General features: G+C 31.4%; 1 protein-coding gene across 2 annotated transcripts; it reads left to right on the forward strand.

Moving 5' to 3' along the window:
• Window positions 1–181: 181 nt before the first annotated feature.
• LOC132942615 (cdc42 homolog) lies at window positions 182–5,150 on the forward strand. Of its 2 annotated transcripts, XM_061011172.1 has the most exons (7): window positions 182–782; window positions 964–1,100; window positions 1,717–1,789; window positions 1,875–1,984; window positions 2,048–2,245; window positions 3,990–4,099; window positions 4,721–5,150. In XM_061011172.1, the coding sequence occupies exons 2-6, from the start codon at window positions 996–998 to the stop codon at window positions 4,077–4,079; spliced, it is 576 nt and encodes a 191-aa protein (XP_060867155.1). In that variant the 5' UTR covers window positions 182–782; window positions 964–995; the 3' UTR covers window positions 4,080–4,099; window positions 4,721–5,150. The 2 variants fall into 2 exon arrangements, with proteins under 2 accessions (XP_060867155.1, XP_060867154.1); XM_061011171.1 differs by having other exon boundaries at window positions 187–782; window positions 3,990–5,150.
• The last annotated feature ends 16,418 nt before the right edge of the window (window positions 5,151–21,568 follow it).

Below are 21,568 nucleotides of genomic sequence, written 5' to 3' on the forward strand. Positions count from 1 at the left end.
TGGGACTCCGGTTCTCGGGTACTATATAGTACAACTCGTACCACAGAATAGATTAATCTACAACAACTACATTACTGTTCTCGTACTGCATATACTACTATATAATATTATGCCTTATGCCTATATATTATAATACGTTTAGACGTACTACGTTCGTTTCATTCCGCGCAGTCCGGTCCGCCGGCGGCGCACAACCAAAACCGCACAGTGCGGCAACGTGGCACGAGAATTCCATCCGTGTGCGGATTGTTTGCGTGCGTGCGCGTGTGCGTGTGTCAGTGTCAGACTGTCACTGTGTGTGTATCTGTGTTGACGCCCGAAATTTTTTGTTATTCCGTCACACACGACACATTACATCAGTATAAGTACAAAGTACTACATAAAAGATCGTCTGGCTTTTAGGTGTACGCGAAATCTGTTCCCTTCGTTTTAGCGGTCTTTCTGTACGTGCGCAGTGTTTTTTTTTTTTTTTTTAATTTCGTCCCCTCCCCACCCACACCCGCAGTACGCGCCGGCCGAGCCGAATTATATGTAGCGTAGTACCTGTGCGTCTCGCACACGATTCTGTGATTTTGTTGTGTGTTTTGGTTTTGATTTTTGTTTTCCGTTCGGTTATTCGTTCACGGTTGCGTTCTGTCGTTTCTCTCTATCGACGTCGGTCAGTGTGCGTTAGTTCACAGGGTACACGGGTCGAAGGCCGCTGCAGAGCAGCATTCGAGTGCTGCGAGTTGCGACAACCAGCGAGAACACTTTCCGAGTGCTCTGTGCTGCTTACTCACCAGGTAACTGAAACTACCCGGAGAAATCACTATAATTATATTAATAATGATACTTTAGCTGCGTTTTATATCATCGCCTCGTCCAATATGTGTGTGTGTGTGTAATTGTGGTATACACATCGGTCATCGACTGTACGTCTTCCTGTTTCGTTGTCTCGTAACTATATACGTTTTTTTATTTTAGTGTACACATAGGAGTCTTTCCATAGCGGCAACATGCAGACCATCAAGTGCGTGGTTGTTGGTGATGGAGCTGTTGGTAAAACTTGTCTGCTCATATCGTACACGACAAACAAGTTTCCTTCAGAATATGTACCGACTGTAAGTGCGCATTACTTTACTATCAATCTACGGTATTATTCATATTTGGGTAGATATTATAATCTATAAATATTATTTTCTTTTGACCAATTATTTTTTTTGTTTAAGAGGCAAACATACATTAATGTGTGTACATAAATAATATGAAAACAAACAATTGTTAGTAGGTATACATTAATTGTATACGATTAATAAACATTTAAAAGAAAGAAACTACTAAGTACCTACCTATTAGTAGGGTTTTAACATGTATACTAGTATACTATGTACAATGGTTATATAACCTTTAAACTTTTTATCTTAATGTTATGTTTGATTTGATATTATTTATTCATACATTAATCTCTTTTGTTAATACATTTTTTTTAAATTGATTTTTATGTTTTATGAATACTTTTTAAATATCATACATAATAATAAAATCTAGGTATTCTTAATAGAAATAAATATGTGTCCCAAACAATGTTTATCTTCTTCTATAGATTTAGTAGACTGGATATGAAATCACCCACCAACAATGATTCAATTTCCTATATAGATAATTATGTTACCATACTGTAACAAAAGTATACTAATTAAAAAAACTATTTACGTTAATAAGTACATTTTGTTTAAGGTTTTTGACAATTATGCAGTGACCGTTATGATTGGCGGGGAGCCATACACATTAGGTTTATTTGATACAGCAGGTAAAATAATCATTTAACATTGAAATAGTAATTTTTCAATGTATTTTACTCTAAATTGTTATGCTTGTATTTTAATGAATATTAGGTCAGGAAGATTATGATCGCCTCAGACCTTTGAGTTATCCACAAACTGATGTGTTTCTTGTTTGTTTCTCCGTGGTTTCACCATCTTCATTTGAAAATGTCAAAGAAAAAGTAAAAATATCTTAATATAACTAAGTTATTAATTATTGATAATAACCAACATGTATTTTTCAGTGGGTTCCAGAGATAACTCATCACTGTCAAAAAACACCATTCCTGTTGGTTGGCACACAAATAGACCTTAGAGAAGATGCCACGACTGTAGAGAAACTAGCCAAAAATAAACAAAAATCAATATCATCTGAACAAGGAGAGAAGCTAGCTAAAGAACTTAAAGCTGTAAAATATGTTGAATGCTCAGCACTTACACAAGTTAGTACATTGGAGTTTTGATATTTATTGAAATTTGATTTGAAAAGATTAACCATAATATATGTAATCGACAGTAAAAGGAAATACCAATGAAACCTCTGAATAATGGACACTCCTTGTCACCAAAATTGTGACTGATATTCTGAAGGGGTTCAGTTGAGAATTAGGACTAAGATTATGTATATATGTTCTTAACTATTTTTAGAAGTCAATTTTTATTAAAGCCAATAATTATTATTTGTGATAGGTAAAAAAACATTTATTACTTATTCAAATTTATATTGAAGTGGGGCGTGTACAATGTCCATATGTAATATGATTCAATACATATAATCGGCTTCTATAAGTTTGTTTAAAATCATTCCAATTAATTTATATTACAATTTGAAAAATAATTATAAAAACCCCCCCTAAAAGAGTGATATTTACAGTGTCTGGAATTGAGAGGTTTTCCTTTAGAAACGTGAAAATCTCCCTGTTTTCAAAAAACTTAATATTTCAAGTTGTCTGTTAAGGAAAAATTCACTATAACTTTAAATGTTTTTTTTAAATATTTTCTGGTAGGTACATTAATTATCTATGATTAAGATGGAATTACGTAAAAACTGGGAATATTAAAATTCAATATTATTAGAATAAGCTAATAACTATACTTATTAGTTAAATTTTGGCATAATTAATTTTCTATGAGATCTATTTTATATAGTTAAAACTCATTGAATTGTTGTCTGTAACTTTGAGATAATTAAATATTAGCTAATATATATACTTCTATGATATGTTTGAAATATAATGTTATTTCTACATATCAATTTGTTTAACAAATCTGTACTAACTGTACACATCACTATCCAGTGGTGTAGCCAGGGGATTTGGGTGTTTAAACCCCCCTCTCCGTTGCCATTTTTTCCCATAATAAATGTATTTATATACGAAAACTGTTAAAAAAACTTGGTTTAATTTATACTTAATCCCCCCCTCCCCCCATTTGATTATCCTGGCTACTCTACTGGCCTTATCTCAAATTATCCTGAAAAAGCATTTATTTTCTCTATAACACATAAGGAAATGACCCGAGAAATCACCATATCACAGTTTTTATTTTATCTTTTGAGGCTTTGAACTGTAATAAAAGTGGTAGAAAACTATCAATTTTAATTAACCAAAATATTTTTAAGTTTTGCTTTTGTCATTCCCTCGTTAATATTATGGAGTAGTAAAATGAAAATTTATAGTAAGCATTGTTGCATAGATACTATTGAAATAAGAATAGTCCATTTGAATGGATAATAAAACAACATTTTAGAATAAAAATAGATGATTAGATTTTGATATGTGCATACTAGTGCATTAAATAGTTTCCTGTACGTTAACTATACCCATAAACCTTATCTAATAACCATTTACAGCTAACACAACATAGCCAATGGCAGAATGCTTATGAAGTTTCTTAAAAATCTCAGAATCTATTAGTCGTGGTAAACTTAATCAATAACAATTTTTTTTACATGAAAATATTTGATTAGAATAAATCTAGACACGTGTGTTTATGGTATTTCGTCATTAATGATAGAAAAACAAGTCCGAAATTTAATTTCTTTTGTACTAATATTTAAGTTGTAAATAAAATTATATCTATGCAGTGTCTGATGCATTATTGTAATTTATCATTTAGTATTCGTTCCTATATGACACAATTAAGATTATTTCAATAGCTTTAATACTTATCTTCTATTATTTACAGAAAGGACTAAAAAATGTATTTGATGAAGCTATTCTTGCAGCTTTAGAGCCTCCTGAACCAGTTAAGAAGAGGAAGTGTGTTATATTGTAAGGCTGCGGATAAATAAACAGGTGCGACAATTATGTCATAAAAATATTTAAGATAAAACAATTTAAATCATGATTTAGCATGGATACAATAATGAAATAATAATTATTTTGTTTTTACTAATCTATAAATATATATATATAAATAATTTATTTTATATTTTACAAGAAAATATGTGCATTCATTGAATAATAAATAAATAGGTTTTTTATACGCCATAATTAATTGTGGTTGTTTTTGATTATTATAATAACGACCCAATTTATTTTTATTTTTTTTTGTTCTTTTGTCAATCCTCTTTATGTATCATTTTATGTTGATTAATATAATATATTTTTTCTTGAACATAATATTCACTTGTAACACCAGTTACTTATTTGATGATTAATAATATTATTAAGATACATATTAATTATTATTAACGTTTAAATTAAATCCAGCCATAATATGAAAATAATATTTTACCACATTATGTGTAGGTAGGCTAATAAACCAAAAATTAAAAATTGTATCCATTTACGGAAATAGGTAAATTGTTGTCTGCCGAAAATAATTTTAAAAGTAGACCTAACCGATATTTTTTTAAACTAACTTTTTTTACGCTTAATTGTATTTCTATTTTTTTTATAATTACTGATTTGTAGACCAATTAATTTTAATACAATGTTAAGTGAACAACAACTCAAATGCCTCAAGACCTTTTTTATGTCTTTGGACTTTCAAAAGTACAAAATAATTGTATAGTCAAAATTGTACTTTCAATTGCTTATGGATGTTGAACTCTTCTCTGCTTTGAAATTATGAAGAATAATATGACATGCAGATAATGATAATTATTTATACAATCAAAATGATATGTTTAGATAAAAAGACTTATACCTATATTATAATATATTGTCAACCTCTTTAATAATTGTTGTAAACTGCAGGTGCAATGTTTAAAGTTTCAAATGGTTGTTCAATTAACTTAATAAAATAGACGAGTCTAGAATTACTTTATATAATAATGTTCTAGATGTTTATGGATCATCTTGATGTCACATTGGTTAAATAAAATATTTATTTTTAACTGGCTTTTGAGTTTTATTGTTTGTATCGCGTTACCCAAATCGATGAACTATTATCATCGCTTATAGATAAGTGATTAATGTCTAAAGAGATTATGAGGATTATTTAATGTATAATCAATGATTTTGTATATTTATTCAAATGACAATAATTATCATCGCGTCATTATTAATTATTATTTATTGGTATGAGTATTTATGACGTGCGGATTATATATTATTTGATAATATGTGTTTCGTAGTTGTCATAATACAATATGACCTTTGGTCAATTGAAATTCTGACGTCGATTAATAAAATTTACATAAGATAAAGTGTAGTTGGTATAGTAACGTACGTTATGGTTGTGATATTTTATCAGTTTATCACTAACCGTTGCAGTATGCGAACAATTTGTTAACAGATAGTTGCTGGTGTTCGGAAAACTATAACCACTACTAAAATATTATGGCGTGACACCATTTAGAGGTACCTAAGTAATGAAATCATTGTTCGGTGGTGGCAGAGGGGCAGTCAAAACAAATTAATTGTAGTTAATGTCTCGCGGTCGGTCACCGAACAAAAACCGTGCGCAATATTATGTTATATTATACCACACAGCCACACTATATGCCTTTGTGGTCGAATAGTGGTGGGGGTTATGGTCACACGAACCGGTGCGTCATATCTCTTCCGGCTATAGTTTGCAACGACGACGACATCACAATACAATCGTATATTATGATACTCGTCACTCGTCGGTATGTGACGTACATGGCTAAATTGTTATGGCCATGGTGACGCACACACAATGTCACCATCTTTATGGCGAGTTGCTGGTAGGAAGCGCAGCGCAGATCGTAGGAGTCGTGGTATAATTGGTATTGTGGTGACCGGGAAGAAGGGGCACGGCCGTGTGGAATTTAAATTCGTCGTTCATCATACTATTATAATATTATAGACAAACGTTTATTCAGTTCCAGTGTCTGCAATGCGACACGTAATCGGTTGACCGCTTATACACATAATATTACAAATACACTTGTTTACAATGTATTCGTCGAATCAAGGGAAAAGAGCCAACTTATTTATTTATAAACATTAATTATGTTCAGTTTTCACAATTATATTAATCCTAAAATAATAGTATTATTTACATCTTAGATTCAAAAATGTAATTCAAGATTCCTCGTAGGTTTACCTACCTTTCACAACAACAAAAAAGTTTACTGGAAAGTCAGATTTATTAATTCATTATGAGCGTTTGAAGTTCAAAACGTAAATCATTTCGACATTTGTATATTCACCCGTAAACAACCAATGATTCCTCATGAAATTTCTATTTATTCTTACATTTGAAAATTTAAATCAAGGCCCTCAAAAGTTTTTATAGTACATAGTAGTTTGAAAATATTGAACAGCCCATAGGCCTGATTTTTGTTTATAACTTATAAGCATTTGAAGTTAAAATGTTAATAAGATTCATCAGTTACGAAAATTTGCTAATTATTTTGTAGTTAAAGATTTATAAAATATTAAAATTGTATGACTAGGGATTGAAAATGTATAACAAGATTTCTCTTAATTGTTCATACTGTAACCGCAAAATCTAAAATATATAATACCTATATAATATACTTTTTTTTATAGATATTTTACGTTCAAATTAGGACAACATTTGATGGTAAAGAAAGAAGATAAACAATTTTAGATATTTTGTTGTAATTTAAAAATTAAATGTAATGATTTGGCAAACACGAATTCAACCTATTGTTTTACAATTAATAGTAAAATAAATTATTTTAAGAGGACTCGCCTCGCATGTGTTGTCTCCGTCTTATACACCGACGACATAGCAAATTAGCTACAACGTGTAATTTCCTTAGCGACGGATAAACATTATTATTATTATTTTTTTTTATTACACACCTAAATTTTATGACAGTGTCGAATATAACCACTCCAGGCATTTTTTCGCGTCAAAAGGTAGCCAATGTCTTTCTCCAAGGTTTAGATTAGTCTATATCCTTGTACCAAATATCATCAAATTCGGTTCAGTGGCTTAGGCGCGAAAGCGTTACATACAGACAGAGTTACTTTCACATTTATAATATTAGTAGGGCTATAGGGATTATATTTTATGTGTACTATTATATGACGTAATTCCGCTTTTAATATGCGAATTGCGAAGAATATAAGTTGTACTACACAGCGTGACCCGGTTAACCAATATTTACCCCGATAACGACGGTGTACGCAATTGGCAATTGCCTCGATTCTTATACACATATACAATAGTCATCACTCATCACTGTACATACCATTCGGAAAAAATCCAACTCGCCACGCCGAATGGTCTGGTCCAACGATTGACAGCCGTAGGAGTAACGGATGCCGCGGATGTTCGTCCGCGACGGTGGCCGGTATGGTAGCACTGGTACCGGGTGGTACCCAATTTTATTCGACCGTGCCTTACCTCATCTATATGTAGCGATCTCCGGGCACTATAGTTGAATGGCCATCAAATCTGTAATGGGGCAGGCAAGGCGCTAGACATTTTTTCAAACACTACAGTGATTACTCGGATAAATTATTTAAATTATTTTCGCTAGCACACATTTAACTTTTTATAACACTATCAGTACCTAGCTTTTATGTTATATAGTTCTCAATAGATAATATGTATGGACTTTTGGTAAATCAACAATATTTTAATAATAATAGATCTATAATAATACCTATAATGTTTTTTTTTTATGTAAATAAGGAAATATTTTAACACAGACTTTAAAAACGGCTACATTATTAACAATGATGTAAACATTTAATAATTTTATTTTTACTTTTATAAAATACACCTTTATGACTGAATGGTTATACTACTTATAACTTTTTTTTTTTTAATTAGCTTTTTTGAAGTAGGGTCATTGGACCCCCCCCCCCCCCATCTATCATGCCATCCCGTCTTGTATACTTGTACCCCCCATATTACCCATTGTATAAATTATTACAGATTGTACCTATATATTCTTGTTTTCTAATAAAAAAAAATTAGGTTTTAAGGCTTCGACGACTGTGGTCATTAGCCTGTAGGGTTGGTACAGTAGGGTTGGGACAGTTGGTTAGGAACAAGTGTACGTGTGACAAGGTTTTTGAACACTACGAAACCGGGTGGTCACCCATCCGAGAACTAGTGGCAGCAACCGCTGCTTACTTTCGATCACGTCGCGTGATTGATTTTAGCCACTGCACCGCGCTGAGCCACACTTTTGAACTTTTGTTTTATAAATATAATTTTTTTTTTAAATTATTGTATTTAGTATTAAATTCAGTCGGCTCAGACAGCCATAGCGATAATACGTGCGTATTATACGATGCTTATCGCATCAACAAGTTACTCTTAATTGTGTCGTTAAAACGCTCCAATGGTATATCTAAATCCAAATACTGTCTCACCAATTGTCATTGTAAACAAGAACATAATTCAAAAAAAGAAAACGATAGAAAAACCACCAAAGAGGGCTCTATCATCGACTTCCACTAACTCACCAGACCATGCGGATAAAAAAAAGTAAATTTTTCGTCTCGCCAAATCGTTTCGAAGCCTTGGCAACGGATCAACAAGACAACGTCTTCGTCACAAATGAAACTAAACTCGTCACACAATCTGGCGAAACCTCACCAAAACAAGATAATATTAAACTTCCGAACATCGTTCTAACAGATGTGACCGATTATGGTGCATTAAACATAGACCTAACTCGCATGGTGGGCCCAGAGGGGTTCACAAGTAAAGCGATCAGATCTAATATTATCATACGACTAAACACACAGGCCACCATCATGACTATTAAGTCTTATCTAATAGAAACCGAACAAGAATACCACTCTTATCTCCCCCGTTCCTCCCAACCATTCCGTGTCGTAGTACGCCACCTCCACCATTCGACTCCTATACCACAGATATCGTAAACTGTCTAAGTGACCTCGGGCACAAAGTAATCAGCATTATAAATATAACACACCGTACGAACAAATTGCCACTTCCACTATTTAACATCAGCCTAGTTCACAACACCAATAATCGTGAAATATTCAAAATCACCAAAATATTAAACTCAATTGTAAAATTCGAATACACAAAGCAAAAACTTGGCCCTCCCCAATGCCATCATTGCCAAAAGTATGGGCACACACACAACTAATGCTACCACAAACCGCGATGCGTGAAATGTAGAGCTGAACATTACACCTATAATTGCACAAAAAACTGGAGGAACCAGCAAAATATGCAAACTGTGGGGGAAACCACACCGTCAATTATAGGATTATTAAAGGATGCCAAACCTTTAAAAAAATATTAAGTCACATCAAATCCAAAACCGGAATGACAAAAACAATTCACCAACACATTCAAACACATGCTGACCTCGCAGAAGTAGACATGACGTGCTAAGCTCAAACCCAAAAGGAAAACCCTCATATGCCGAAGCCACAGCGAACACTCCATCATCCGATAAACCTCTGCAAATCGTCACTAATTTCCTTAACGAGTTAAAACTAGTCTTAAACCCCCTCCTAGCTGCTCTAACATGCCTAATAAACAAAATCACACTCCCCATCTCTCCCACTCCTTAAAAAAAACACGCATCATACAAATATGTAAATATTAGTATATTATTGTAAGCTCGCTGTTACTTCTGTTAACTAAAATTATCAATTGTTAATACTATCCTTAGTACTTATGAAAATATTTCTATTTTTTTTTCTCAATTATTACGTTAATCTGCTAAAACTTAATATGTAATTTGTCATATATCACTAGGTATAGATTATAAGCCTATGGCTAAAAATGTCTTATGTTTAATAAAAAAAAAAAAAGTATTGAATGATGAATTTGACTGACTAGAATTTTTGCCGATGTTTTGGGCTAACTATTTTTATTTCCATTCAATTTTTAATACTTTGTATTTAATAAATGTAATAATAAATGAAAAAAATATTTACTCTTTTTTACAAATCATAAAAAACATTTTGTTAAAACTATAAAAAACAATTATCATTATTTAAAAATAATAATTGATAAAACTAATACTTTAACTCTTATGTTCTGTTACATTTTTCAATGAGTGACTGGACCATTTTATAGAGGGTGCCTTACTGCCATCTATTAGTGCCATGCCTGCAGTCGGGCGACAAGCCGTTATATGATATATTGATATCCGATACATCGTTTAGTAATTAAAATATATTATCAGTTTTATAATAATATTCTATATTGCAGAAAAACGGTTATGTTAATCATAATAATTAATAATATATTAAATTTGGAAATTAGGACTAACGTGAGTAGAAAATTAACAACTAAAATATTAAATACGAATAAATGAAATTTTGTTTTATGATATTACCTATATAATATAATTTTACTTTTTAGTATGTAATAATTCAAGTATGGGTACTCATATTATTCTGTTTAATTATAAACAATATTTTTTTTTGACATTTCATTGTTTTACTTTTTAGTATCTACCATCATAATAATGTACAATTGAAACAAACATCACTACAATTAATACTACATACACATTACACATAATATAATTATCGTTGCTATGGTTGTTACTTGTTAGATATTATTATTTTTAACATGATTTTAATAATAAAATTATAGTAACACGGCGATATGGATAGGCAATATGGCTACACCACTGTCGTGGTTCATTTTCGGGTTACAATAATATAGAACATAAAATATAAACGCTGCAATGAAGCACATCGAATTCAAATAGTGTACATTATAATTATAATGTATTATATACAGCATACATTTGGTAAATATTGTTGTAAATTACGCCAAGTCAGTAAAATATTGAATTTAACTAGTCATAATAATTCTATTTGTCTTGTCTTCTCAATGACAATTATACAAAATAACCATAGTAAGTCTACTTCAATTTTTCTTAAATTGTCAATGTTTTTTACAGATTTTTAAAAGAACGAGACATGCGAGTATATTTAATCTATGATAAGGTAGTTTTATAGTACACTTAGTAATACACAATATTCTATACATTTTAGATTTAGATCTGAACGTTGGGGGGTGTGTATGAGAGATGGGAGTTCATAACCGGATGTACCTATAAAGTTTTCGGGAGCGCATAGTTATATATTATATATTTTACCTGTAATAATAATACAGTTTTATGCAATAAGTGGTTAACTGATGAACAGAACAAGCTTACACATTACTATTTACTGGTAAATATACTTCTAAACGTATAAATGGTATAATGTATAATATAGTATATTATACTCGGTTTCACCAGTTTAATAAAAAAAATATTATATTTAAAAAACATTATTCAAAAGTTTAAAACGTTTTTCCTGCAAACAATTCAATAACGTAATGCACAATTTTTCCCTGGAATGTTATTAAAGCTTAATCAGTAAATCGTATATTCGTAGTATAAGTTATTAAGGTAATAATAAAAAAAATGGATGAAAGTATACTCATTTTAACTTGATGTAAGTTAGCAAATTAATTTCAATTAAAATAGTTTATTAAAATTAAGATTTTTTTTAAAGAAATACACAGTTTGGGCCTAGGGCACAAGAAGAATATGTTATAAATTATAAACATAAAAAAAAAACACGAGGAAAGAAGTCAGTGATAGCACTACCTTTTGATTTTATTATATTTTTCCCATTCTCATATATTTATTAATTACATTGTATTCATTAAAAAGATATTTACACTAGTTTCTTTACAGTCACAGTGGATACCCAGGAATTGTACGAGTGGCTAAATTTGATATGAGAGAATAGGGATGGGATAGGGTATAATATAGATCGATTAATAAAATATTACCTACACTTTTATATTTTAATTCCTTAACATTTAGTTGATTAAAAAACAATTGAAAATGTCAATGAGTCATTTACAATGACTACTCAATAAAAATTGTTTATATGGAATTTAAAATATTGCATTTATTTGTTGATAATAATCCATTGGTTGAAATACTAAGATCATTTTATTTTGTTTTCAATTAAATTAAAATAAAATATGTAACTAAACAAAAATTGTTTTATTAGTAATTATTTTTTTTCACTGCGCATTGTAAAACCGATTATTCTGAACTTAAAACCACGATGAAACTAAAGTGAAAGATTATAATTTTAGTTTTATACCCGGAAAACTTCGAACAAAAATAAATTGATTTGTTTATTTATTTAATTGTTAAATATTTGTTTTATCAATTATTCATTTTATCAATTTACCTTTAAAGTTAACTCTTCATTCATAACTCTTGGGATAAAAATGTCAAAAGTCTTCTCGGTTAATATTTCATGAAAATTACTTTCAAACAATGGTACATTATAATGCATTAGTGTGATTTAATGGGAGGGCAATGCGTATTTTAGGTTTAGTTGTCACAGAAAAGTATTTTATTATTTTGTCTGTATTTGAATATTCATATTTCATACTTCCACCACAAATTATTTATCAGAAAAAAAGTTATTGATAGGTAGTAGACATTATATAAGTTATATTTTTATAGAATTAGAAGACTGAATAATATAATACAATTGAATGCCAACTGTGTAGATTTAGACTGATGACAAAAACGCTGTAAGTATTTTGAAATATTATATTACTAATTGTATTATGTTGCTAAGATAGTCTTCTATAACTTATAAGTAGGTATATATAATATTTAAATTGATTTATATTGTCAGTATAAGTTTAAATTAAAATATGTAATGTATATTTAGATACATTATTTTCAAAACCAACTCCAGTGTTGACTTGATTATAGAAAAGCAATTGCTTACAAGCTGTCCAAGATTATCCGCTAGTCATATTTCCGTAACATAACACTACCAGGTATTATAACCTTCAAGCCTTCAAGGGCTTAGGGCCAGTGGCAAAGCCAGATTTATGCTATGATACCTATTGAAAAAGTAAATAAATAGAGAATAAAAATTAAAAAAAATATTATGGAATTGTAATGAATTAATTTATAGTGGACGAATAGTGTGGTTCTCTGTCAGTAATTTTTTGAATTTCATTAATGCGGTAACAAATTAAATATAATTTATTATAGGTACCTAGTATATATACTAACATTTTAATATTTTGTTGTTTTAAATGTGTTTGCGATTTGACTTTAAAAACTGATACCTTTTTTCCATCTTGTGATATTGGATCATTCATAAACATGAATTTGTTTAATATAGATTAAAATGTGTGTTGTATATTAGTTATGGATATGAACTATGAATACAATCCTAAGGTTTTTTATTATTCAAAATCAGTAGTTTTAGCGTTATTAAACATTCATTTATATTTAACTTTTATTAATGTGATTTAATTCTTAAAGTGTGTCTAGTTCATATTTACCACCAGTGGTGGATTTAAGGGGTGGGGAGGGCCAGAGGGGCCTACAGGTAACAATAAATTAAAAAAAATAAACATATTTTATTAACAATTTTATCAGTTTATTATTTAGTTTTCTGAATCATATCTGTTTTGATACGTAATACATAACTACTTTATCCTTAGTATTTATAAGTCAATCGAAAGCTTGTAACATCTTATTTTATATAGGTAGTAGCCAATTTTACCAGCGTGACTTAATATCATTTATAATAATATAAAATCCTTTAATCTAATGATTATAATTAGAATGGTTTTTATAAATATGAATTTAATATTGTTTGTAAAAATGTTGCCCTCCCCCCCCCCAAAAAAAAATAATAATCCTAGTTCTGCCATTGTTTAGCACGATGTGTGTGCGTGCCGGGAACGAACAAAATGGGCCGTAAGACCGGTCACCAAAATGTTGCATCTCACTACTATAACTCACTGACCGACCAGTGGTAATATATGTGTAACACACAACAAGAAGTCAAAGTGGACAGGTTCGCCGAGAAAGTTCTGTGAGTGCTGGTGTGTGGGTGGTGTGTTTGGGTGTGTACTGCTACGTACTGGCGGTTCGCTTTGTACTCATAATTATTATAATATTAGAAATCATCTATTGCCATATGACGAACCAGTAACGCCGAGAAGGAAGATAGGTAGTTATTATTACAATTATAATATTTCTGACGTAGACTAAACCGCAGATGGTAAAAATGGCTGATCTCCGAGAGATTCGATGCGCGGGTAATATATAATATGTAGTAGGAAAAGGATCCATGGGTCTAGTAATTGCACTAGTCCAACTTGGCATACAAAAATGGGAAAAAACGAAAAATACGTACATGAGCGGCATGGACTTTCGTAGTGACCATAGAACGGTCGACTTTATGATGTAATACGTGTGAATAGTTAAGCAACTGCGTATCTACGAATACAGCTATAAATAGACGTTTGAAAATGTACTAGCATGGGTAGTAAACACATTAATCGGACATCATCACGACCACCACGACCGTGGGAGCGACAACAATACTTACCGCAAAGGTATATAGGAGGGCCCCAAACAGCCCATATTCAAACGTGATTTACCAGAGTTAGGACTAGCACCTTCACGTCAGTCGATCTTTTGAAATATTTAATTGGATTTACAATATTTTTTAGTACTACTTAATATTGTCCCAACAACGTGTGGAGTGAATTCACTGATGATTAGTACCTATATCATTTGAGTTTTGGGTATTTGATAATGACATTGTAGTCCTTTGTAAATAGCATAGTTTTTAGCTATACAAATACTAGTTATTATTAGAAGCTTACTATAAACGGAAATCGTATAATATAACTATACGTAGGTATACAAATATCTTACAAGTTCAAACAATAGTGAAGCAATATATCATATGATGAATGCGATTATTTATTTATTATTTTTGAATAACCTTATAAATCTCCTGTTATATTATCGTGGTTACAATAATTTTATATTAATTTCAATTTAATATTTCAAATATTGACAAATGATTAAAAAAAAAAAAATGCTATAAATTTTATACTGCAGATAAATTCAATTAATAATTTTCGGTAAACGGAGAAGTTGAAGTTGTAGGGTCGATTCCCATGCGTAACTTTTGGCACCTGTACACTAAACAAAAATAAAAAAAAGTTCAAATTACGCCACCGTGGTCTGAACGTATTTTATTTGTCCACTGCGGGACGTTTTGATTTTTTACCGCCTAGATATCGGACCGAGTACCATACAGCGTTATTGTGTCCGTTATTCACAATAATTTTTATATCGCACGCATCATTTCCGAAGTCTCGAAAAAATAATAAAAAAAACGTTTCCGAAGTGCCGACGTCACTCAATAGTATAAAGTGTTACATATGGCGAGCGGTAGGCTGTGTATTATTGTGTTTAACAACAAACTGTACTCCGCGCCGCGTGTTCAGTTGTCAGCGCCGCGTGTTCGATGACGTAACGGGTCGTGTTGCCAGTTTATTAGCAGTTGCACACAAGTATATTAGTGTATATAAGTATACAGTCAGTGGTCGAAACGGAGAAACAATAATAGCCCGTGGCCAACAAGAGAGCTGTCTCGACTCAAAAACAGTAGTTTTCCGGCAGAGCGGTTTGAAAGAACATTGAAGTGTATTATTACCTACTGAGGCACGATAACACGGACCCGTAGTGGAAAAAAAAAAAAAAAAAAACAAAAACGGGAAATAGACGCGATGGACTTGGAAGTCGCAAGTACGCCGGCCGCGGGTACATATAATGATATATAATAAAATGTATTTGGCGTGCACATATACCGCGCCGTTGACGTAATGCGTGAGCCCATCGATTTTCCCGAGGGAAATCTGAAAACGAATTCGAGTCGTATTATCATATAGACATGAACTATATTAGGTTATTTACCTGTGCCGGCACGGCGGTCGCACGTGGTGCTCGCCATACCTATATTACGCACGTGATTGATTTGCGTTTGTAATTACTGGGCGACGGGCATAAAGTATTATACTGCAAAGGTCGTCTAAGAAAATGTTCATGTTTTCATTTCGTCTGAGCGTGGAAAACAAACACTCGTCCCACTTAAATGGTTATAATCGTTTCGTTTTCAACTAGTATACGTAGAAACAAATACAATCGGACGTAATTGCTACAGACCGGAAACTTGTAGCCTGTAGGTATTCATTATTGTTGCGAGAGCAACTACGGTTCGGAATAGCATGTTATTGTTCATACGGTTCTTGGAAACATCTGTTGTTTTTGTAGAAAAGATCTCCGGAAGTAATGTCTAATAAATCAGCAACGCCAAACAAACCAGTTTTAGACTGTGTTATTTTAGCTGGGACGAAAATAAATCAATTACAAAGTTGATGAATGCCCCCCCCCCCCGAGAAAGCTCTATCAGGCCAAATATATTATCATGTTGTTTTGAGAAAAAAAACTGATATAGTTCCGTGACCCATTAGGATTTAATTATAAATAAGATAGGTTTTTTCTATTCTTTCGATTTAAAAATAAATACCTTTTACAGTGTAATAATAAACCTATGCAGATGATATTTGGATATTTAGCTCAAATTTTAATATTTTACCTGACTTGTAACGGCATTGCAGAATACAATTTCTGTAGGGATTTTTAATTTCGAACCCTACATTATTTTCCTCGAGAGTATTTATGTTTCATGGTAAACTTGAACTTTTTACCAAACATGAGTAGGTACAAAATATGACTTATACGCAAATTAAAAACTATATGAATACGCACATATAGTACATACAATAGTTGGTACATACATTTAAGACAAATATGTAGCTTATAGTGCATGGTTTAAAGATCAGTGCCAGTAGGAATTCTTCAAATATTATGAATTTATAACAATGATTTGGAAATGTATCATACTATTACACTCGTACATAATAACTTCTCCATAACGTTGTTTAAACTAAATTTAGATATCGATTTTTTGATAAGAAATAATTCAGCGTATTAATTGTCGCTCGTGAACGTTAATTCTGTATCTATGGGGGGGGGGGGGAGGTACAAGGGGTTCGGACCCTCCGAAATGTCATCAATATTTGATGAGGCGAAACTGTTCGCTCGGGTGTCGGGAGTATGTTTTTTCGCATGTACAACATGATGAAGAAAAGATTTTCATTGTAAAGTAATATAATATTGTTAAGTTATCTTAAGAATCTTCTCTATATCGTGGTTATCACTAAAGATATTAAGAATCACGATAATAAATGACGATACCAAGTTTCCTCGTTTATTGACAATGAACATGTCGTGTGTCTGCATATTTAAGTATCAACTACCAACATTACAATTTCATATTTCATCACAGCGTTCTATAACAGATTGTACAATATTAGTATGTTACAATGGATAATTAGTAAATAAAACTTAATTTGTATAATATTGTTTATGAATCGTAAGAATTTAGCTCGCAATACTAGTTTTATTTTTTCTTATATAAACAATATTATGATGAGCTAATATAGAAATCAATTTGAAAATCAAAGCGTGAGATTCAAAAAATATATCCAAATCCAAAGACTTTTATTTAGTCAAGAAGTAATATTATTTTTATAAAGTCTTAATTTTATTTTTGTTTGAATATTGTCGGCCGATTAATTCAGACGTATACAAATAAACGAACAAATAATATTATAAGCACTTTTATTGACAACGGGTTCGTTGGTATACGCGTCACGCAACACTACACCTGCTCTCTTTCTGTCTTTACATATTCTTTATAATTCAATTTTACTATCGAAGCACTATCTATAATAGATGATAGTATTGATATTAAGTTTAACCTAGTTACATTGTACTTATTGACTATGAGTAAAATAATAATTATACTAATATGTAACTTAATGTACCTTATGCAACAAAATAACAATAAATTATTGTTATTTTGTTACATAAATGTTATCTTACGCTAGTTTGGACGAATGCATGTTTTTATGCTGTTACTTAGCTTAGTGAATAGTGAATATTGTATGATTTGTTTTTAGTTTTTATTATAACAAATGATTGGTTTTTTAATATAATAACATATCTTATTGCTATATACTTAAATGTATACCTATATTAAAAGATTAATACAACAACAATATTTATTTAATTTTTTTCATAGAGGTGATTTTGTAAAATCAAAAAAATATATTTCCCGTAAAAGACGACAACGTTGTATTGTAATATACACCTACCCGACAGAGAGCTGTTTGGTGTATTGCTGGCCACGCACATTTTAATAGGACTTGGTTGACGGGATTGAATGATTAAAGAACATGGTAATATTATAACTAATAATTATACAAATATAGCACGCAATGGGAGAGAGACATTTTTGCATTTTTGTGAACCATGCCAACAAAAACAAAAAGGCTTGAAAAAAAAAAATCATTGTAGTTAAACCGATAAATGATAATAGCTTTTGATTTTAACTTCTATTGCCCAGTGGCCTTAATTGACTTTCAATCACATCTTGATGGCAAATTTAAATTCATAATGGTAAACCATACGTAACCAATTTGTAACCTTACAAAGTTTGTTGTACTCAGGCCTCTCGAGTTTCAACTGATAAGCTTTTTCAATGCGCTTATAAGTTAAAGTGGCAAATAATAAATGTATTTGTATAAACATAATGTACTAGTACTATGTAACTCAAAATGTAGTTTGTCAACTAGGTACATGTTGTAATGAGTAATAGTAATATGGGTAGTTTCTAGTTATTATTTATAGTAGGTAATAATATAAGTTATTTTATATTTGAGGGGCCCGGTGCCAGTTTTTCAAATTTTCCGAAATTTAATAAAATTTGAAAATAAAATTTTATATTTTAATTACCACCTCAATCATAATACTTTTCCACTAATCTACTACCTGATACCTATTTAGGCGAGGTTGGTAGGGTGTATTATATCGAAAAAAATGACTTCATGGGGATAACTTGTTCTCGTCTCTCAGGCTTTGTAGAATTTGTCGGATTTTGATGACTATTTTTTTATCTGAAAGAAGTAGAATTCCTACAGCCCGCATCGATCTCTGATTTTGTATTTTATTACAATTAATTGTATTAAAAAATTTGTAAAAAATGCTTTTTATTTTGTATTTTTTTAGACATATTATAATGTTTGAGAATAAAATATTGAAAAACATATACCGATGCGGGCTGTAAAAAATTTCCCTCTAGCAATTAAAAAACAAATTATGAAATTTGATTGATTCTACAAGGCGGTATCATCATTCCCGCATCGGCACCTTAATATAACGATTAATTTAATTTTTTGCTTTGCCTAAAATAAATTTGAAATTTTATACAATGGAATTTTGTAAAACCCCTTGGAAATATTAAAAACAACCCTGTCTATTATATTATGTTCTATTCAAATTGCATAAAGCCAGTCAGCAGTATTTATAAATTATAATACGTACCTGAATTATTTATATTTCCATTAAGTTATTGTACCTACATCAATTTACACATACTTGTGTGAATGTCAGGTCAGGAACCGAACACTCCAGCATATACCCAATACTAGCCGGCGTTCCCCAAGGCGCAGTCCTTTCACCAACTCTTTTTAATCTATACTCGGCTGACCAACCTACTAATCCAAATACCCAAATAGCCGAATATGCCGACGACAAAGCAATTTATGCCACCCACGCCGATCCTGATTTAGTTTCATCTACTCTCCAAAACCACCTGAATGACCTATCACACTGGTACTCCCTTTGGCACGTCAAAATTAATGAAAACAAATCTTCACATACCACTTTTGCTCTCCGTCACAGACAACCCCCTCCGGTACACTTAAACAACAAACCAATACCATGCTCCGACACAGCCAAATATCTAGGTCTAACCTTTGACAAACGTCTAATATGGGCTAAACATATCCATACAACAAAATTAAAATTAAATCAACGACTTTACTCTCCCAGACCCATTCTCGGTAAGTTCTCATAGTTATCCCTCAAAACCAAAATCCATATCTATAATCTTCTACTTAAACCTATCTGGGTCTATGGTTAGGTTAGGGTCTGGGGCACAGCAAAAGTATCAAACACGCGGAAAATACAAGTGTTCCAATCAAAAATTCTCCGACTCATAACCAATGCTCCACCATATATTTCAAACTACACTCTTCATACAGATCTTCACGTTCCTAAAGTCATGCTATATTACAAAAAAATTAGAAATCGTCTTCAAAATCACACCAATCCCCATATGAAAAGCTACTATCTATCTCCATTCCAGGAAATCCTCCCAGAAGACTCAAACGACAATGGCACGGGGCCAAATAAATAGTAAACATAACTATGATACCTATAATACCCAAATAATGTAAATTCATGCCGAAGTACCTTCACTGGATGGTTTCTTCCATCAAGACCTTCACGCCATTACATATAAGATTAAATGAACCATACGTTATGCTTATTGTACTGTGTTAGTATAGATTGTATAATACTCTAGTTTAAAAATTAATAAAAAAAAAAAACTTGTGTGAAAAAGTATAGTGTATATTAATAGAACTCTGTGATAAAGGCTTATGGTACTGACGATACTACAACAGTGTTAAGGTTAACAGGGTAAATTATAATTTAATAAATCCATCAAGATAACCCAAGTTAAGAGTCCCCCACCCACCGCTCAAGTTTCGTCACTACATCACTGCGCATTCGTGCTCCATATTGCAGGTATCACAAGCCAGACGACCGGGTCGGTGAAACAGAAATAGTTTATTAATATTTTGGTCACGTATTTTCAAGCCAAGTAAATAAATTCCTTTAATAATAATAAATAATAATCTGTACAAGATTGATATCGCACGTGGGTTGACGCGCCGTGTAAACTGTTAATAATACGTTCTCTGCTAGTCCGCTGGCAACTATACGTAATGTCTACATTACAGTGAATATAAACTATAATATAAATATATTATTGTGATTATACCTTGGTGTGAGCCAATATTGTTGTGCCGGCACGATACAAATGGACAATGGTACAGCGTGTTATCTCGGAATTCGAGTCATTAATGGGGGGATGTATTAATTTATATTTTGAATTTAATGAGTACGTTCATAAATAATATTATAATGATTTTTGTATGAACAATTTGTAGCAATTTAAATATATTCTTTATTCCTGTCACATTATTGTTATTTATATTATGTTATTTTACTTTAATATCAAACTTACGGTTTCAACGTTTCAATGAAGTACACTTTCATAAAATAATGAAACATTTTCCTTGGATCCCTTTTTACATGTAATAATCTGTATAACTGAACAGAATAAGAATATAAACTTAAAGTAACAAATATGACACGATAAGATTATATTTATCGAATAGAACCACCTATTGATGACACATTCTATATAATTATAATTATTATTATAGTTATTTTTTGTTGTTTTATAGAATACAGAAGATCATGCACCACTTGCGCTTCTTCAACCGTCTTGGAATTAGGAGGATGGCCAGGTATAATT

This window comes from Metopolophium dirhodum, chromosome 4 (assembly GCF_019925205.1).
Source record: "Metopolophium dirhodum isolate CAU chromosome 4, ASM1992520v1, whole genome shotgun sequence".
NCBI classification, from domain to species: domain Eukaryota; kingdom Metazoa; phylum Arthropoda; class Insecta; order Hemiptera; family Aphididae; genus Metopolophium; species Metopolophium dirhodum.